The sequence below is a fragment of the Argopecten irradians genome, chromosome 12 (assembly GCF_041381155.1).
Source record: "Argopecten irradians isolate NY chromosome 12, Ai_NY, whole genome shotgun sequence".
Taxonomy (NCBI): Eukaryota; Metazoa; Mollusca; class Bivalvia; order Pectinida; family Pectinidae; genus Argopecten; species Argopecten irradians.
In genome coordinates this window covers 7,170,936-7,188,235 of record NC_091145.1, presented here as the reverse complement: position 1 = coordinate 7,188,235, position 17,300 = coordinate 7,170,936, and the positions used below count along the sequence as shown (strand labels likewise).

At 37.0% G+C, this 17,300-nt stretch overlaps 1 protein-coding gene across 2 annotated transcripts in view; it reads left to right on the top strand.

Annotated features, from left to right (window-relative positions):
- Positions 1-418: 418 nt before the first annotated feature.
- The window catches only part of LOC138336032 (uncharacterized), a 95,508-nt gene continuing 78,626 nt past the window's right edge, over positions 419-17,300 (top strand). The window contains exon 1 of one of the 2 annotated variants that reach the window (XM_069285297.1): positions 419-1,664. In XM_069285297.1, coding sequence (XP_069141398.1) covers positions 1,604-1,664 — 61 coding nt within the window. In that variant the 5' untranslated portion in view covers positions 419-1,603. The remainder of the gene's footprint in view (positions 1,665-17,300) is intronic. The other variant, XM_069285296.1, reaches the window with a different exon arrangement.

Below are 17,300 nucleotides of genomic sequence, written 5' to 3'. Positions count from 1 at the left end.
AATTAAATAATGGCTTGGGACCACTGTCTATAAGGCTATTGGCCAAGATGGTTGTAACATATAAATATAGGACCCACTGTGTGTATTCTCAGGAATCTAGGATTTAGAGTTATCAGTATACAACACTCGGCAATGCACATGTTACGTGGTAAGGAAGCGTCAGATTCCATATCTATGTACACAGTGTAAAAATGTTATGGTGAAGCCATTGCAAGTCTTGATTACGAACATTTGTGATTCTTATACAAGTTTACGGTAGGTTCGTCCCGAGGGATATGCTTTGATATAGTTCCAAAACAACTACATAGGGAACACATTTTTCCGACAGTGCACAGATAAAAATACGACGGCTTACTTTTTTTCTATCACAAAAATAGAATGCACCAATAAAAAAAATTTCGAGAGCGTGAGAGAGGGACTGTGTAATGAGATAGCGATATGCAAGTATGTTGGCTGAACAATAGACGTGAGGAATGCTGCTTGTGATCGAAGGCTGCTTGTCAGGACACTGAGAATCGGTGTTGATATTTAACATAAGTCAGTCAATCGGACAGCGTAATCATCGACTCGAGTTCTCATGGGAACTGGTGATGTAAAACCTCGCCGTATCTTCATTTACAATTCTACCAAATAATGGTAGGGGCAGTGATAGAGGGATTGGTCTGTATTGTGTCCTAATCTACAGTAAGACATGCCGAGGAAACAAGCAACCTTCCCATCTATTACAAGTCGGATATAAGCTTTCCTGTAATTACTTGTGGACGGTGTACCGGCCTGGTGTGGTCCTGTCATCCCCGCTTAATGTTTCATACTCTGGATCAAGCGTGTGCACTCTTAAACAACAGCCTCTGCTGGATCTGGCTAGTTTTATTTACGTTTGTTAATGACCCGTTTTCTGAAGAGTAACTGTGAGAATTAATTAATTCGTATACCCAATCTCGGCTGTAAATCATCTCTTCCAGTAACGGAAACTCATCATGTTTGTTTAGTGCGGGCATCAACTGTCAAATAATATCGATCCACATTTTCCTGGAGAAAAAGAAACTTATTTTCATTTTACTTTTAATGCAATGTATTCAATTACCAACGGCGATGGTAATTGTTTGATAAGCGGCTATAATCATATGACTGGAATTGTCTTCAGCGATTGTTCAACGCCAGAAAAGTGTGAGCGATTCCAAGGATTTTTGTTTTTGGAAGTTGTCTGCGTTTCGAAGACATTATGCTTAACAACATACTATGTTGAGGACTTTTTCGAGTGAGTTAGAGATGTCTTCCAAGGTGCTGCGACTACCATTGTGTGTCACGCTGCGACTGTATTACTGTTCAATTCATTATTGGTAACGTTTATGATGTATGTGAACAAGACATCGGCAACCAGTAAACATCACATGCTTGTGTTGTTGAGATGTTATCATTTTTATTTCAAATGGTAATTCTCTAGATTGCTGATATTGTCAATTGAAATCGTCAGATTTTGTCCTGGCAGAAATTTCGAATACTCGTCAGATTATTTTCCTCGCATAATTCTCGGATACTATTCTTATTCCTGGTATATTCCCGGACTATCATCAATGTGCTCATTGCTTCCCGCCGTGTAAACATGCTGGATTGGATAGTTAATACCAAGCTGAAGGCTCGAGTGTGGCGTTCTATAACAAAGAGTAAGTATGAATAAATCTTACAGACTAGATATATCACAAGTTTTATAGTACAGATGTTGTAACAATGCGGTGTTGTATCCTACCAATTGTTATAAAAAACCATGGTAGAAGTATCGTATCACTTGTATTTGTTTTGGTTTTTTTTTATCATATCCTGTTTATTTTAAAGTTACAAATCCGGCGCTGATAGGGAAAAAACCATTAATTTATAGCCTGCGTTATTAAACAAGCTCGTTTAATACTTATGATATATTTTAATGATTGATATCACGGATTACACGGTACAGTTCAACCTGTCTATAAAGACCACCTAGGGTACAAGTGGAAAGTGGTTTCTATAGCCAAGTGGTCTTTACACATTATTTAAATGTTGTTATTAATGCTATTTGGGACCTTCAGGAAATGGTCTTAATAATGAGCAAGTGGTATTTTCACTGTTTAATGTATACACACGTAGTATTACAAAAAATATACTATTTTTGTAACGATGGTAAACAAGATTTTAATAATCTTCGGTGAAGTACAGTTCATTTAAGTTCATTTCATTTATTTAGTTCTAACATTACGGTTCATCGGTGTATATACAGTGCATGTTACAAATAAATACGTAAAGAACAACGTAGCTACAGAATATATCACATATCTTGTAACATAGTTATACCATGAACAGATTTACTTTTCTAATATCTGATGTCGATGTGATATTAGTATCAATTTCACATAATGAGGTCTCTATATTCAGAGTGCCTATAAATAGTTATGAATGTGAACATTGAGTGTACTTCTAAGTTTTTATCTATTTTGAGAAAAGAAAATATTTAGTTTTGATAACAGCATTTAGGAGGGGTAACGAAGTACGGCAACTCATGCAATATAGATAACAGATAACCTTAAAGACCCATAACCTTTCCGGAGCAAAATATAAAGGTTTCTTAAAGAACATTAATAACATCAGAAAATGCATACCGATGACCTAAAATAAGGTTACGACACCAAACATATGCAAGATTTCCTGCGTAATATATGAAAACAGTGGAGAGTCCATTCGCTGTTTTGCCGTCCTGCTTAGCGCTCAGCAAAAAGGGAGTGGGACGACTGGTTCGCCCGTTGTCAGTATAATGTGACCGGGTGGGGTGTGTTGCTTGGTGTCTTCGGCGGCATGCTTCAGTGATATAGCACTATAAAAAGGGCAAAAGTTCCACTATACAAGAAGACACAACATGAATATACCACAGTCTCCCGAAACACGCACCTCGCACAACATACACGCAACACACCGCATACATGGGAGGCCGTCCTTACATGACCATAGCTGTTCATAGGACGTTAATTAATCAAACAAACAAACAAAAGCCGTCTGGTGCAGTGATAGTCAACTACCGCGCGGTATTTAGGACGACGGTGGGAAACATAATACGACCCGCGGTTTGGAGAAGTGAACCGAATACCGATCATCACGATCCGGATTTAATCGATCGGAAGTCGTTTTTTACACTAGTGCACCGCATGTATGCCTAGTGTTCGTTAAAACCGACCGATATTGATTGTTAATGTGAATGTTATCACAAAAGAGAGAATCATACGTTTTAAAAGGAATGGATTACAGCAAACTTGACTTTGTTACCACTTAAAAAACGTAGTTTAGTTAGTTAGTTGCGTGAATGTTCTTGGGGATGTTCTCGTCTGCAACCTACATACGACCGATCGCTTCCGGTTACGTCAAGAATCAAATTATATGGGTCTAATTACACGATGATCAGTCGATGCCGGTCATTATATGACATAGTCATTTTCTAAAAACAATACATGGCTTCGGGCTTCTTCATACAGATAATTTACGTTATCCGGACAACTACATATATAAATAAAAAAAACGTGTGATTTGAATACGAAACTGTACATGTTTGAAAAAAAGAGTAGGAAAAACTGCTAAATTTCCTGCTTGTGTCTAGTTTATAATAGACTTTAATTAAAATGGTAAACTTATTTACGAGTGGCATTATGTCATTATGATGCTTTGCGTTCATAATGACGCTAATATCTAGCCATGCAACACATCAACGATGAACACGAATCCCTTGATTTGTTGCTGATAAATTTTGGTTGTATTTTTAATTTTAAAAGTAATGACTATTTAGTTAATAAGGACAGAATCCTGATTCCCTGTTTCTACAATCTTCCTGTAATCGAAACAACCTTTAATTTTGTTTTAGCTAATTCCATGGCTTTAGTATTTTCATTAGTTTATTTTTATCTAAGTTTTCTTTTTGAGGTATATATGTCTTTATATTATCATTGAGGATATGCTTGTATGTTAACATGCGTCATATTAGTCTTTTAACAACCAATTTGTGTACAAATATTGTAAAGGTGAAAAGACCTTAGCTCCTTTTAACATTCTGACTGTTGATGTTGAAATCCAAACAGAAAGTTCATTAACAAAACAGCATCATTTCGACATTTAGGAATCAATTATTGAGGTTCTAAACATTAAAAGAAGCAATGTGTTTTGAAAATAATTACACAGCACATTCGTAGCAGAACAGTATGTAAGCTGCCAATGAAAACATTAAAACGTTGCCTATGGCTGATTTCCACATCAAAACCAAAATGAATTATACAGGAGTATATAGCTGAATAATAAATGGCAATCTGGGAGTCAGGATTGTTTTCTTCACAAAGGTTCCCCTCTAAGACCAAATGTCAAATTACTTTTTAATCGGTGGGATTACATTTTGATCTATTCGCGGTCAAGTTAGTCTCTGCGAACTTAAATACCAAGTAACGAAAATAGAAGCAATGACAAGATAACCTGTATAGCTTATTACTGTTAGAAATTTTGAAAATATCGTACCACGAATAAGTTTCAAAGAGGAGATCTTGAATATCTACTTGCTAAATTTAACTACACATATATAGAGCAAGAAAAATACTGTAAATATCGATGTTTCAGTGGTAGCCTTATTCTAGAGCCGAAGTGTTTACGATAAATTGATTATTTCGTTGATTAATTAACGTCCTACTAACAGCCAGGGTTAAGTAAGGACAGTCTCCAACCATGTATGTGGTGTGGTGCATGTATGAAGTGAGAGTGTGTTGCGGGAGACTGTGGTATATTCGTGTTGTGTCTTCTTGTATAGTGGAACTCTTGCCCATTTTATAGTGATATGCTTAAGTGAGGCAGCACAAAGAAAAAAAAAACACCCGCCAGAGTTTAAATATAAACTTCATTTATTTTAGGTAGGATTGAGAAACAAGTTAAACAACTTATATATGTATCACTCGCGATGACCCGGATGTCAGCGCGCGAGTGGTCTTAGTGTGAGGAGATCTGAGTGCCCGGAGAAAACCCACGTAATCGGGCAGGTGAACCCTAACCTTTTCAAGTCCGTGTCGGGGATCAAACCCCGGTCAGCTAGTTGAAAGGCGAGCGGCTTAACCACCACACCAACCGATCACCGCTTGAGTTTAACAATTATAAGAAGACATATCACGAATATACCACAACCTCCCAATACATGCAGACATTCATAAACCGCAATAAATTGCATACAGTAGAAGCCATCTTTGGATCCCACGGGCTGTCGTCGAACTGTGTAAAATGTACTTTGGATACATCGAACTAATGATTTTTTAATGGTGCCGAAATATTTAAATTCATTATAACGAAGAATAGCATACAATGCTCTGTTAAGTGTAGCAATAGGTGAACTAAAAACAGCATTCTTCAATACGGACTCCTAAGCTGGTCTATAGTACATGTGGTATTGTATAGGACTGGATTTCTTTGAGCTTGCTCATTGTCTTTTTGCTGAGAAGATTTTCTCTACTCATTGGATAAGTACCAGCACTGCTGACGAAGCTGTATAGATTACGGAATGTTAGAAGCCCTGTCTAGCGCCATACATCAATACAAATCTACAAAGTACGATTCATTCTCCCAGACATACGAAAACCCATATCATCCCAACACGCTAACACTATCGCGGACTGTCCTAGACGGTGCTAAGCATTTAAACAGGTTTTATTATAAAATACTTACTGGTATCGTCCAAACATGCAGACATTCATAAACCGCAATAAATTGCATACAGTAGAAGCCATCTTTGGATCCCACGGGCTGTCGTCGAAAAGCTGTGTAAAATGTACTTTGGATACATCGAACTAATGATTTTTTAATGGTGCCGAAATATTTAAATTCATTATATGCATAAGAAGAATAGCATACAATGCTCTGTTAAGTGTAGCAATAGGTGAACTAAAAACAGCATTCTTCAATAAGCGGACTCCTAAGCTGGTCTATAGTACATGTGGTATTGTATAGGACTGGATTTCTTTGAGCTTGCTCATTGTCTTTTTGCTGAGAAGATTTTCTCTACTCATTGGATAAGTACCAGCACTGCTGACGAAGCTGTATAGATTACGGAATGTTAGAAGCCCTGTCTAGCGCCATACATCAATACAAATCTACAAAGTACGATTCATTCTCCCAGACATACGAAAACCCATATCATCCCAACACGCTAACACTATCGCGGACTGTCCTAGACGGTGCTAAGCATTTAAACAGGTTTTATTATAAAATACTTACTGGTATCGTCCAAAAGGCTTTCCAATATAAATACAACATGTATTGTTCTACGATATACGACATATTATGTTTTAGAGATAAAGCAAAGTCATTATAACCGTCATGCTGGACACAGTTTACGAATAACCGATTAGAGCTTAAAGTATGCATAAGGGAATACGCAACACATAATCGGATGTGTTGTTATTTCATGCATCATGCTCATATATGTTGTTATTTCATGCAACATACTCGTATATGTCGTAAGATCATGCATCATGCTCGTATATGATTGATAAATCATACAACATGTATATGTTGTTAGGTCATGATTTTTGGTCATGCAAGAAACATTCCTTTCCTAAATCAACACAAGTGTTTCCCTATAACCTTGTTAAACTCCGCGGTTGTTTGTTTGTTTGTTTGATTAACTAACGTCCTATAAACAGCTATGGTCATGTAAGGACGGCCTGCGATGTGTTGAGTGTATGTTGTGCGAGGTGCGTGTTTTAGAAGACTGTGGTATATTCATGTTGTGTCTTCTTGTATAGTGGAACTGTTGCCCTTTTTATAGTGCTATATTCCTGAAACATGCTGCCGAAGACACCAAGCAACACACCCCACCCGCGGTTGTAAATCGCCGATAACACGCCAGGAAGGACAACACGTAGTATCACATCATGCACGTGGAGGCTGTCTATAAATATCCTCACCTGTAATCAGATGTTAAGCAAATTCAACAATTCTACCGAAATTATTTTGGATCTAAAATTATCTTTGTTTGTTGCTGTTGCTGTTTCTATGAACGCCGTTTGGAGCTAGTTCTCTTCCTATAATCTGTTCAGCAAAGTAACAAAGTTAGTGTTTTCACCAGAAATATACTGTTGTTTGCATTATCTGTTACGAAATTGTACGGCATATTTTATTGCTGCAATAAAAGCGTCCACTGTGGTATTATAATAAACCATTCCTGATATTCCATTGGCAATCGAGTTAGCAGCTGGATATCCATACGTCAGTCAGACTACTGGTGATCAAATCTGTAATGTAAAAAATATAGTTCTGTACTTGAATCCTCTAGCAACGTATGACGGGATTACGGAAATGTCGGACCATTGTAATGTTTTAACAGATATGAGGATGCATCCAAAGTGTGTCTAGTATGTAGAATATCATCTGATGATTTGATTTCCTTATCTATGATGTCATAACAGTGTGCTGCACCTATGATGACCTTATTTTCGGATAAATAATGATTCATGTTTGAAACACTCGCCTGTATTCGTCTTTTTACATTAAAATAACATCAAATCGAAATTATACTGTTAACCACTTTATTTCGCGCACACAATACTTCGCGTGTTTGTTAATTCTAACGTATTGGCGAGCACATCAATTCGCGATTTAGGTCTATTCCGTCATTGCATATACAGAGCTAGCTCCCTTGTGGATAGGTATCAATTGTTACGTCATTATTTTGTGAGCACATTTCACGTCGTTTTCTCTTAAACGAATGACGTTACGCTCACAAACACATTAAGTCACGATCGAAACCTACCCGCAAGGGCAGGTAACTCTATAATATGCAAATATTGAATTACTGACAATCCTGCATTGATTCATATCTTCATTCTATAAATATTTGGATTTTGCGATCGAGCCTTCTAGCGATATAACGCGAAAATTAAGTATCCCGTGAAAACAAAGCGGTTTACAGTAACCCAAATAGAAATGCTGTTGCTATTTCATTTAATGTGTTTATAAAAACGTCAAAACATTTCGTTTAATGTTCATGAATTGATTGTTTTTATTTGATACTGGTAGAAATGCGGCATGTACAAAAACATTTGATTTTTTGTTTGGTACATAAACAAATACAGCTTACCAAAAACTTATTTCGATTGATAATAGTTTACATGTTGCTTGCTTGACCACAGACAACGTTCGATTTTCTTTACCACTTGAATAAATACAGTATTTCCGGAGACGTTCGGGTTTGGTACTGGTCTCGACATCCAAACATGTAGAACTTCCTTGTCTGCCACTCTCGGTTGCTTTCTAACGTTGTAACGGGCATTAACAGGGATTAGACGATAGGTCTTGCAATCTATAAAGACGGACAGGTCTAAGCTTCTTACAGCTTTCCCTAATGATATTACACTAAACAACATTGTCACACACTAACCTAGATAGTCTACCTTTCGTCTGGATGACAAGTCTGTTCAACGAAAGAGTTTACCCAACCTCCCTCCCTTTTCTTTGTCTGTGTTAGTATACCCAACCTCCCTCCCTTTGTCTGTGTTAGTATACCCAACCTCCCTCCCTTTGTCTGTGTTAGTATACCCAACCTCCCTCCCTTTGTCTGTGTTAGTATACCCAACCTCCCTCCCTTTGTCTGTGTTAGTATACCCAACCTCCCTCCCTTTGTCTGTGTTAGTATACCCAACCTCCCTCCCTTTGTCTGTGTTAGTATACCCAACCTCCCTCCCTTTGTCTGTGTTAGTATACCCAACCTCCCTCCCTTTGTCTGTGTAAGTATAACCTTTGTCTGTGTTAGTATACCTAACCTCCCTCCCTTTGTCTGTGTTAGTATACCCAACCTCCCTCCCTTTGTCTGTGTTAGTATACCCAACCTCCCTCCCTTTGTCTGTGTTAGTATACCCAACCTCCCTCCCTTTGTCTGTGTTAGTATATCCAACCTCCCTCCCTTTGTCTGTGTTAGTATACCCAACCTCCCTCCCTTTGTCTATGTTAGTATAACCAACCTCGCTCTCCCTTTGCCCGTGCTATTGTAGACAATTAGCGTTTTCTTCGCCTAAACTTTTGCAAATGATATTGTCGCAACATTTTAGGTGATTCTCGTTACCTATCATATTGCATCTTAACTGCAAATAATGTAAACCAACTTCGTTTGCATCATTGAATTAACGTCATATCCCATGGTTAGTTGCGTGTATGAAGTGCGTAGTTTATGTTTTGGGAGACTGATGTATTCGTGTTAGAATCTTGTATAGTGGAACTCTTTTTTATAGTGCTATATCACTGCAGCATGCAGCCGAAGACGCCAAGCAACACATTCCACTTTGTCACATTTAATCAGCTAATATTTTATATGATTATATTCCGTCTTTGTATATTAGAGTTATCTCCCTTGTGGGTATGTATCGTTTGTTACGTACTTAGTTTGTGAGCGCAATTCACGTCGTTTTCTCCGAAAAAGTATGACCTAGGGGAAGATAAATTTGTAATATGAGATTACAGAATATCACGTAATTTGCGGGCTGTTAAAATCCGCGAAAATTTTATGTACACGTACAGTAGAACCATCGCAATCTAAATCGCGACATTAAGCAGCTGCGAAAATTAGCTAGTCTACAGTATGACAACGGAACACATGGCATGAGCGATAGCGAGGGGATGATAAAAAACATTTGCTTCATGTTGTAAATAAGTGCTTGAATATTCAGATTGACCAAGTCGACCAGTAACTGTCAGTTATATGTTCGGAGATTTGTGACTAACCTAGTAAAGAAAAAAAAATCAAATAGGTTTCCCGATTTCTTAGTATTAGATTCGGCTGATAACATTACACTAACATTTTAGATTTATTTGCTTAAGATCCCCATCCATTTGCTGAGTAAACGTTGCAGAAGTTCCGGTAGTTTTACAAGGATCGATACTGGGGGTATTCACCATGTAAAAGGTCCGAGCTTGTAGTGTAGATACTATTGATATTCAGCTTATAGTCAAGAGTTCGCTCTCATACATCAGAGAAACGTCACTCCAGCGGGCCAAGCCGATCTCACAGTAGATATAGGAGATGAGAAATCAATGTATTATGGTAGAGATAATATCGCATACCCCACAAGAGTTATCGTTCTTCGTATATCGAAATTCACGGAATTGGGCCAAACAATACTGGAAACAGTCGGTAATGTGATAATAGGGTAGCGTGCTGACTGCATAAGGAAAATTATTCTAATTAGAACGCGCTTCAAAACATTTAATGACGTCACAAAAATAATCTCCGCCCCCAAACCCCCATTTTATATTCAGTTTTCGTCTGTTTACCGTAAATATTGTGAACGGTGACTTAATTATGCGATGCCCTATTGACAAAACTGACTTAATTATACTGTAAACACAAGTAAGTCGTTTAGTAAGCTATCGATCAAAATGCACACGTCTGCTTTACTAGATAAACTACTACCAATAATCCTCGATAATATAAATTACTTTAACAGAATTTACTAAATGATTCATCACACCAGTCTGTTTCAGGTAACCAATACAACAAACATCTTAGCTAGCTATTGTTCATTTAAGGTAGCCAAATCCATAGTCTTAGTCTATGAAAGTGGTAGTTTATAGTCCTGTTTAGCGCTCTGTATAAAATGAACTAGATTTGTGTCTGTTGCCTTATTGCATGATGTAATTGGCGGCTAAATTTGCATAAATGTTATCTTGTCTTTTCGTAGTGTCCGTCTTTACACCGAAGCATTCGCATCCGTGTGAAGAGTACTGGTTTGCCCGTTGTCTAGTATTATGTGACTGGGTGAAGTGTGACATCAGTCTTTGGCGACATGCTTCAGTGAGATACATGTGATATAGCACTATAAAAAGAACAAGACTTTATTACAAGGTGACACATCACGAATATGACAAAGCCTCCAAAAACATATAGACATCCACACACATCACAACGATTCGGCAACAGTCAGGGTAATTTAGGGCCAAATTGAACTAGTGCTGTCGCCAGACAGGACAATACCCCAACTGCACAAATTTAGTAATAACTCCATTCATAGGTAATATTGCAGATCCCTTTATGGTTTAAACAACTCCCAATGACATAAATATAGGATTACAGGTACATTCTTTTTCGTTCGCTTTGTTTGATTTAGCAAGTTGTCTGTCTTTTAAATTAGCGGATCTATGTCTCGTTTTATTTTGCTTCAACTGCAACTGTTGTATTATAGATTAAAATACGATTCTAACCCTCTAATCCCGACTAAGAAAATATATATGTTCGTACATGTAACATTGTAGTTATATAAAGAAAATAGAAAAAAAGCAAATAAATAGGATTGTGTATAGGTTAAAGGGAGATTAAGCTTGGGTAACGTTACGTAATCTTAATAAAGCTTTTTGTATTTAGATTGTGTAGATTGTTTCTACAAGGTTAAAACCCCGGCGTGTATAGTGCGGTCTGAAGTACCGTTACGATGACATGTCGGCTGATTGAGTGGCGATATATCTGACACTAAATACCCCACGTGCTGTTTTAACTTTTTTATGTGTCATCATCGTAACGAAGATAGACAAACGCATGCCCGGAATGTGAGGGCTGATGCCACTTCCTCTTCCCGGAAACCTCCTGCGTTCAAGTCGAACTCGCCTTTCTATAATAGCCGCCCCCAGTCGGGACCACCATTACTTTGTGGAGGTGTTAATGACTGTGTGGTACTGAATCCTGATATCCCCTATGGCTACCAGCCTTACGACTGTAAATATTGTACTTTTTGTCGTAAACGCTCACCTGATGTAGCAATGTTTGTAATACAACAGACGTGTCCATTGTTACAGTTATTTAACGACTGCACTCTCTCCTCCCGCGGACTTAGATTTGTCCGCTGTACACACTAACAACATATATATATACGTATCAGTATACAAAATTCGCAAATGAAGAAATGTAAGATGAACGTTTTACATCGATGACATACCACTTGTTGTTGTAACACCAGACATATAATTAGTGCCATTGTTTTTTATGCTGACGTGACCTCTGTGTAACAGGAAGGCACTAATTTCATTAGGTGCTTCGTAAAAATGTGTTGTCATCACTTCTAGTACACCCAACGGGTCGTGTTTATAGTAATTCTAAACACAAACAATCAAATGTTTGTCTGTTGGGGATAACGTGGTTTTAACAAAACGAGATTTACGGTTCTAATAACCCACAAAAAGATTTATGCCACATTAGGTATTAGTTTTTGTATTCATTAAGCATTAACGGTAATCGGACCTCTGGAGTGTGGTTACATCTCCTATGTTACTAAGATGGCGATACCGCAGAATAGAACACGCAAGTATGGATGATACAGATTGGTTATCAGGACGAATCGAATCTCAAACTAAAGTTGATAACAATACTCTTGGGATGAATAAAAATAATCATTAAGCGATGATGAAGATTTTAAATTAGGACGGGGCCCTAGGGCGTTACAATGTAATGATTTGCCCGTTGTCATTATGTGATCGTGTGGGTGTACTTGTTGCGTATCTTTTCAGTGAGATAGCACTATAAAAAACAAGATTTCCCCCATCATAAAAACTCTTAACACATATGCATATCACCTAAAACACGCGTGTACTTCACGCACCTCGTTGTTGATGGGACGTTAATTTTAACGAATCAATCAACTGTACCTTCAGTCATTGTAAAGGGCGACTAAATATGAGATATTTTCTTTTCTCTTTCTCCTAATGTCTCCCTTGACACCGCCTCACTTATTGCCTTGATTTGAACGTCTCAACGTCAAATACACTGTCCAAGACGTTTCTATTTCTGTTTAACGCTCGGCATAAATTTTGAAAGGCTCTAAGTGGGTTCGCCTGTACATGTGGCAAAAGCCTGATAATCCTGATAATAAGTTTTGATATTCGATCTGATTTACATTCTACTGTGCATACAATCATATATATGTACATTGTATATGTAAATAAATATTGCTGAAATGTAAAGAAACAGTGTCTAATTCATATGCTACTAACGGCAAAACGTTTGATGATTGATTTTAAGATTTTTAAGAAACATTGATGGGGATTGTTATATTTCTTTAGCCGAATGTGATGCGTGCTTATTGCATTTGGCCAACTGATGCACTTAACTGTGTACTTGTTTCGTCGTATTGTCTGTTTAAGTTTGCGAGAATTCTGTAGGCATTGTCATGAAATATTGGACACCCAATGTACGTTACAAACACAGAACAGTAATTAGAACAAGTGGATATACTTTAGTATGTCTAGCGACTTGTGTTTTCTGTCAAAGATTGACAGTAATACGGTCATTCGTGCTGTCGTTTTCGTACACATGCGACGTTAAGTTATAAACTACCAAAAAACATTACCGAATTTGTAACCGAATTGATTCTACAGATAACTTGATCATTTATACATAACTCGGAGTCTATGAATATGCATGAGAAGTGATATGCTTACGAATGGGTACCGAATCGCCTACGTTGTCCGTAGTGTATTACGTAGCACGCTTTCGGACGAGTTGTTTGTTTTTATTGTCCTTGCTATACATAATGTAAATATTAATGGTTCTGTCGCTACTCCAGACAGAAATCAGCCTTATAGGATTGTGTCTGTCTAAACCATGTAGTAATACCGGCTCTGAGCCTCTTATCAGTAATTAACTTCAAAACGAGTACTACCGGGGTTTTCAAATCGGATTACAAAGTACAGTAGGTCATATACGCGCTGCTGGACAAGTCAGAATTTTTGTTCTTAATGTTCTTTTTCAAATTTAACTAAAGCGTTAATGTGTTTGATTAATTCGCGGGGCAGCAGAGAAATAATCCATTTCTTCATTTTGCCAAGTTATGTTTTAGAAGTGCCTCCGTGGTCAGTGACATTATCGTAAAAGTGTTTGGTGGGAATACCCACCTATAAGAGAAGTCACAGCTATAATGGATGAATCAAGACGCCCAAAACACAAAAAGTTTGTAAGATTTAATAGTGCTCCTGAGTTTTTCCTGAACGATTTATTACCACCCGCTGCTGGTGGTTCAGCAGTTTCGGACATGGGAGGTTGTGATTCCGGAGTGTCGGATGTAGGAATTTCCGATTCTGGAAGTCCGAATACGGGAAGTCTGAGCACTGACAAAGTCAGACAGATACTCCGGCGCTGGTATTGTCATGATTATCGAAGGAGGAAATCATTTATCTCTGAAAAATGCTACACGATTCACGGTAAGCCATTATTGATCAAATGACATTTTTAACTACTGAAGATCTTAGCTTGCTTTCTCCTTCTACTCCCTTCTCTTCTTTCTTCCTGGTCCACATCGTCAACGTAAAATAGCTTTAAGGTAAAGTGCGTTTATGTTTAAAAACCTGAACATTTCGTGTGCAACTGTTGTAAAATATTGGGTGGATTGTTATAATATCTGTGATATTTAATTATTAGATTTTGGCTAAATATGTGTCTAGAGTAACTGTACCTGCTGCCTTCACTATAAAGGCGACTAAATTTGGACTCCTATATTTCCCCTTCTTCCTCAACGTTGCGTCCGATACCAACTCACTTGTTCAGATTTCGCCCCTTTGAGAAATCTTATGGTTTCTGCCCATTGGTTGAGAGTTGTCTTTCAGCTTCCATTCTGCTTAACATACAGCTTACATTTGGTGTCTCTGACAATGGCAAGAGTCACAATTTTACAAGGGGAAGCAACACGAACATACCGCAGCCTCCCAAGACAACAGACCTTCACACGCACAACACAGTTCATACCGCAAGAAAGACCGTCCTTAAATGGTACATTAGCTGTTTAATAGGCACCTCCATCAATAGATGTCGATTCCAGTTCTGCTGTAGCAATAGAATTGAAACTCAATGACGCTATATACTAGGCCAATATATTAAGTTTCCATTATACAGTGTGCATTTACACTTTGATTAATTGCAATGATGGTATGAAAATGATGTTTATCAGATATAAACAACATATTGTTTGTACATGTATTTCTCCGGTGTAGAAATCATCCAATCAATTATCACAATTGTTTGCGTATCCTGCTTGTTATTGGAATAATGACGTGGAGATATGATATCTCTATCAAATTGATTGCATTATATTTATTATTCATAACCATTCTGGTTTTGGTCATATCTTTCGATTTATTGTGTCCGGTTCAATAACGTTTCAACAGCCCTGACGAATCGTTAAGACCAACTTGTACGATAATTAAACTTCTGTGCCACGCCATTGTAATTAATACTGGGTATCTGCAAAGTTTCGGAAGTGATATCTTTATGTCATTTTTTATTATCATTGGTATATATCATCGTATTTATGCTCTGTTCCTGTGGAGAGCGGAGTATCAACCGCACGCGATGCATCTCTTTTCTTTGTGTAAAACACCACGTTAATGCTACTGATTCAGTACATCATATGTTTGACGTTAGTAGGATATTTCTGAACCAGCTCAGTATATGTAGTCATACGTTTGGACTTTGTGGGAAGGATGTATACTATATCGTCTCTAGTTCTGAGTTTACACACAGAAAAAGGTAGGTACATGATTATATAGATGGTATCTGTAAAATGTTGTAGTGACAAAAATCATTTGTTCATGTTTTATAAATATGTAGTTACACTGCTTAAAAATTAGCGATAAGGATACTTTTTTCATAACCAAGCATTTGCGTTGATTCCATTCCAAAAAGTATGCTTAAAAATGAATTATACATTATATGTACGTTTCTACAATGTATGTTGTAAAACCGCTCAAATGGTTATAGACCGTTTATTACGTTTTATAAAACATTAAATTTGAAACGTTACACATTATCTGTAAAGTAATACGCTGATCATTGATGTGAACCGTTTTTGTTTCTGCAAACGTTAGTGCGTCCTCCGTGACTGTATTCCGTCTTTGCATATTAAAGATTTAGCTCCCTTGCGGATAGGTATCGATTGTTACGCCATTATTTTGTGAGCGCAGTTCACGTCGTTTTCTCCGTATGACGTTACGCTCGAAAACACATGACGTCACAATTAATAAGGGCAGATGACTATGTGATATGCGAATACAGAATAGTTTACATACGTTGTATTTAGGGATCAGAAATGAAAACCGAAACAATGCTATCTTACATTATGTAATTCAACCATATTTTAACCCACTCCCGACCTCTGAATGCAATATATTTTCTGTAGAAATTATCATCTAGTTAATCAATACAAAGCATAATTTATGACTATATTATCCATACTGGATATTTCAACTATACTGCAAATATTCTACTTTACAAAACTGACTCTCTACTGGAAAATAATGAAATGTATTAAAAGAGAAATGAATTGTGGTTTCAAAATATAACGTGTGGTATTACATGTAATTTCACTAAATTGGCATGTTTGTTAAATAGTAGTCTTGTCTGCTGAGTATGATTCCAGGTCCCTGTGTGGTATAGTCAGTTGAGGAAATATTTGTACTTGATTTACATATCACCGATATACACTGCCTCAGTGTGTTGGCAATATGTCATGTGCATGTTAAAGAGAGTCGCGACCTCGGGCAAATTAACCTGGTGCACACCGCAGAGACTTGGTAATTCACTAACAGTATGTCTGTACAAATGTACACATGTATTTAGATCCAAGACGTATGAATAATTATACTCTTAAGTACCTGGATTGTCACAAATTATTGTGCTAGTATCTTATGAATTGAATCACTCACCCCTTTTCTACATCATGCTAGATTTATCAATTGCTATCGTGATATAATAAAATTGTATTTCAAACAATTTTACAAAGTGTATATCGGTTTCAAATTTGCGAATTCCATTATTCTAATGCTTTATAACCTGATTGGTAAATTAAATGTTCTGTATATTCAAATTCCCTACATTTGCGACTGAGAATATTACTCAATATTGCAATTTTATTTCTAATTTCTTTCATAGAACATTTAATTTTCATAATACATACTCCAAAAGAAATTTTCAAAAGGATGAAATTGTAGCATAATTGAAATAGGAAGCTATTATCTTTTATCGGTTTGTGTTATAGCACAAAAATACCCTAGACACTAGGAATGCGATATGACTGACAAGTTAATTTCATTTAGTAAAAATCTAAATGTAAAAAATGAGTCCGTTAGCATGATATTTAAAATTGCACTCTAGTATAAATCTTAAATTACACAGATACACTAGCACACTAAACTCTGCGTACTTACCCGAAAGTATTGTTATGTTTTTTTTTTTAATTATTACGTTTCATTTTTGTGGTTAAGTTTTGACATAAGCGATAGAATTTCAACAT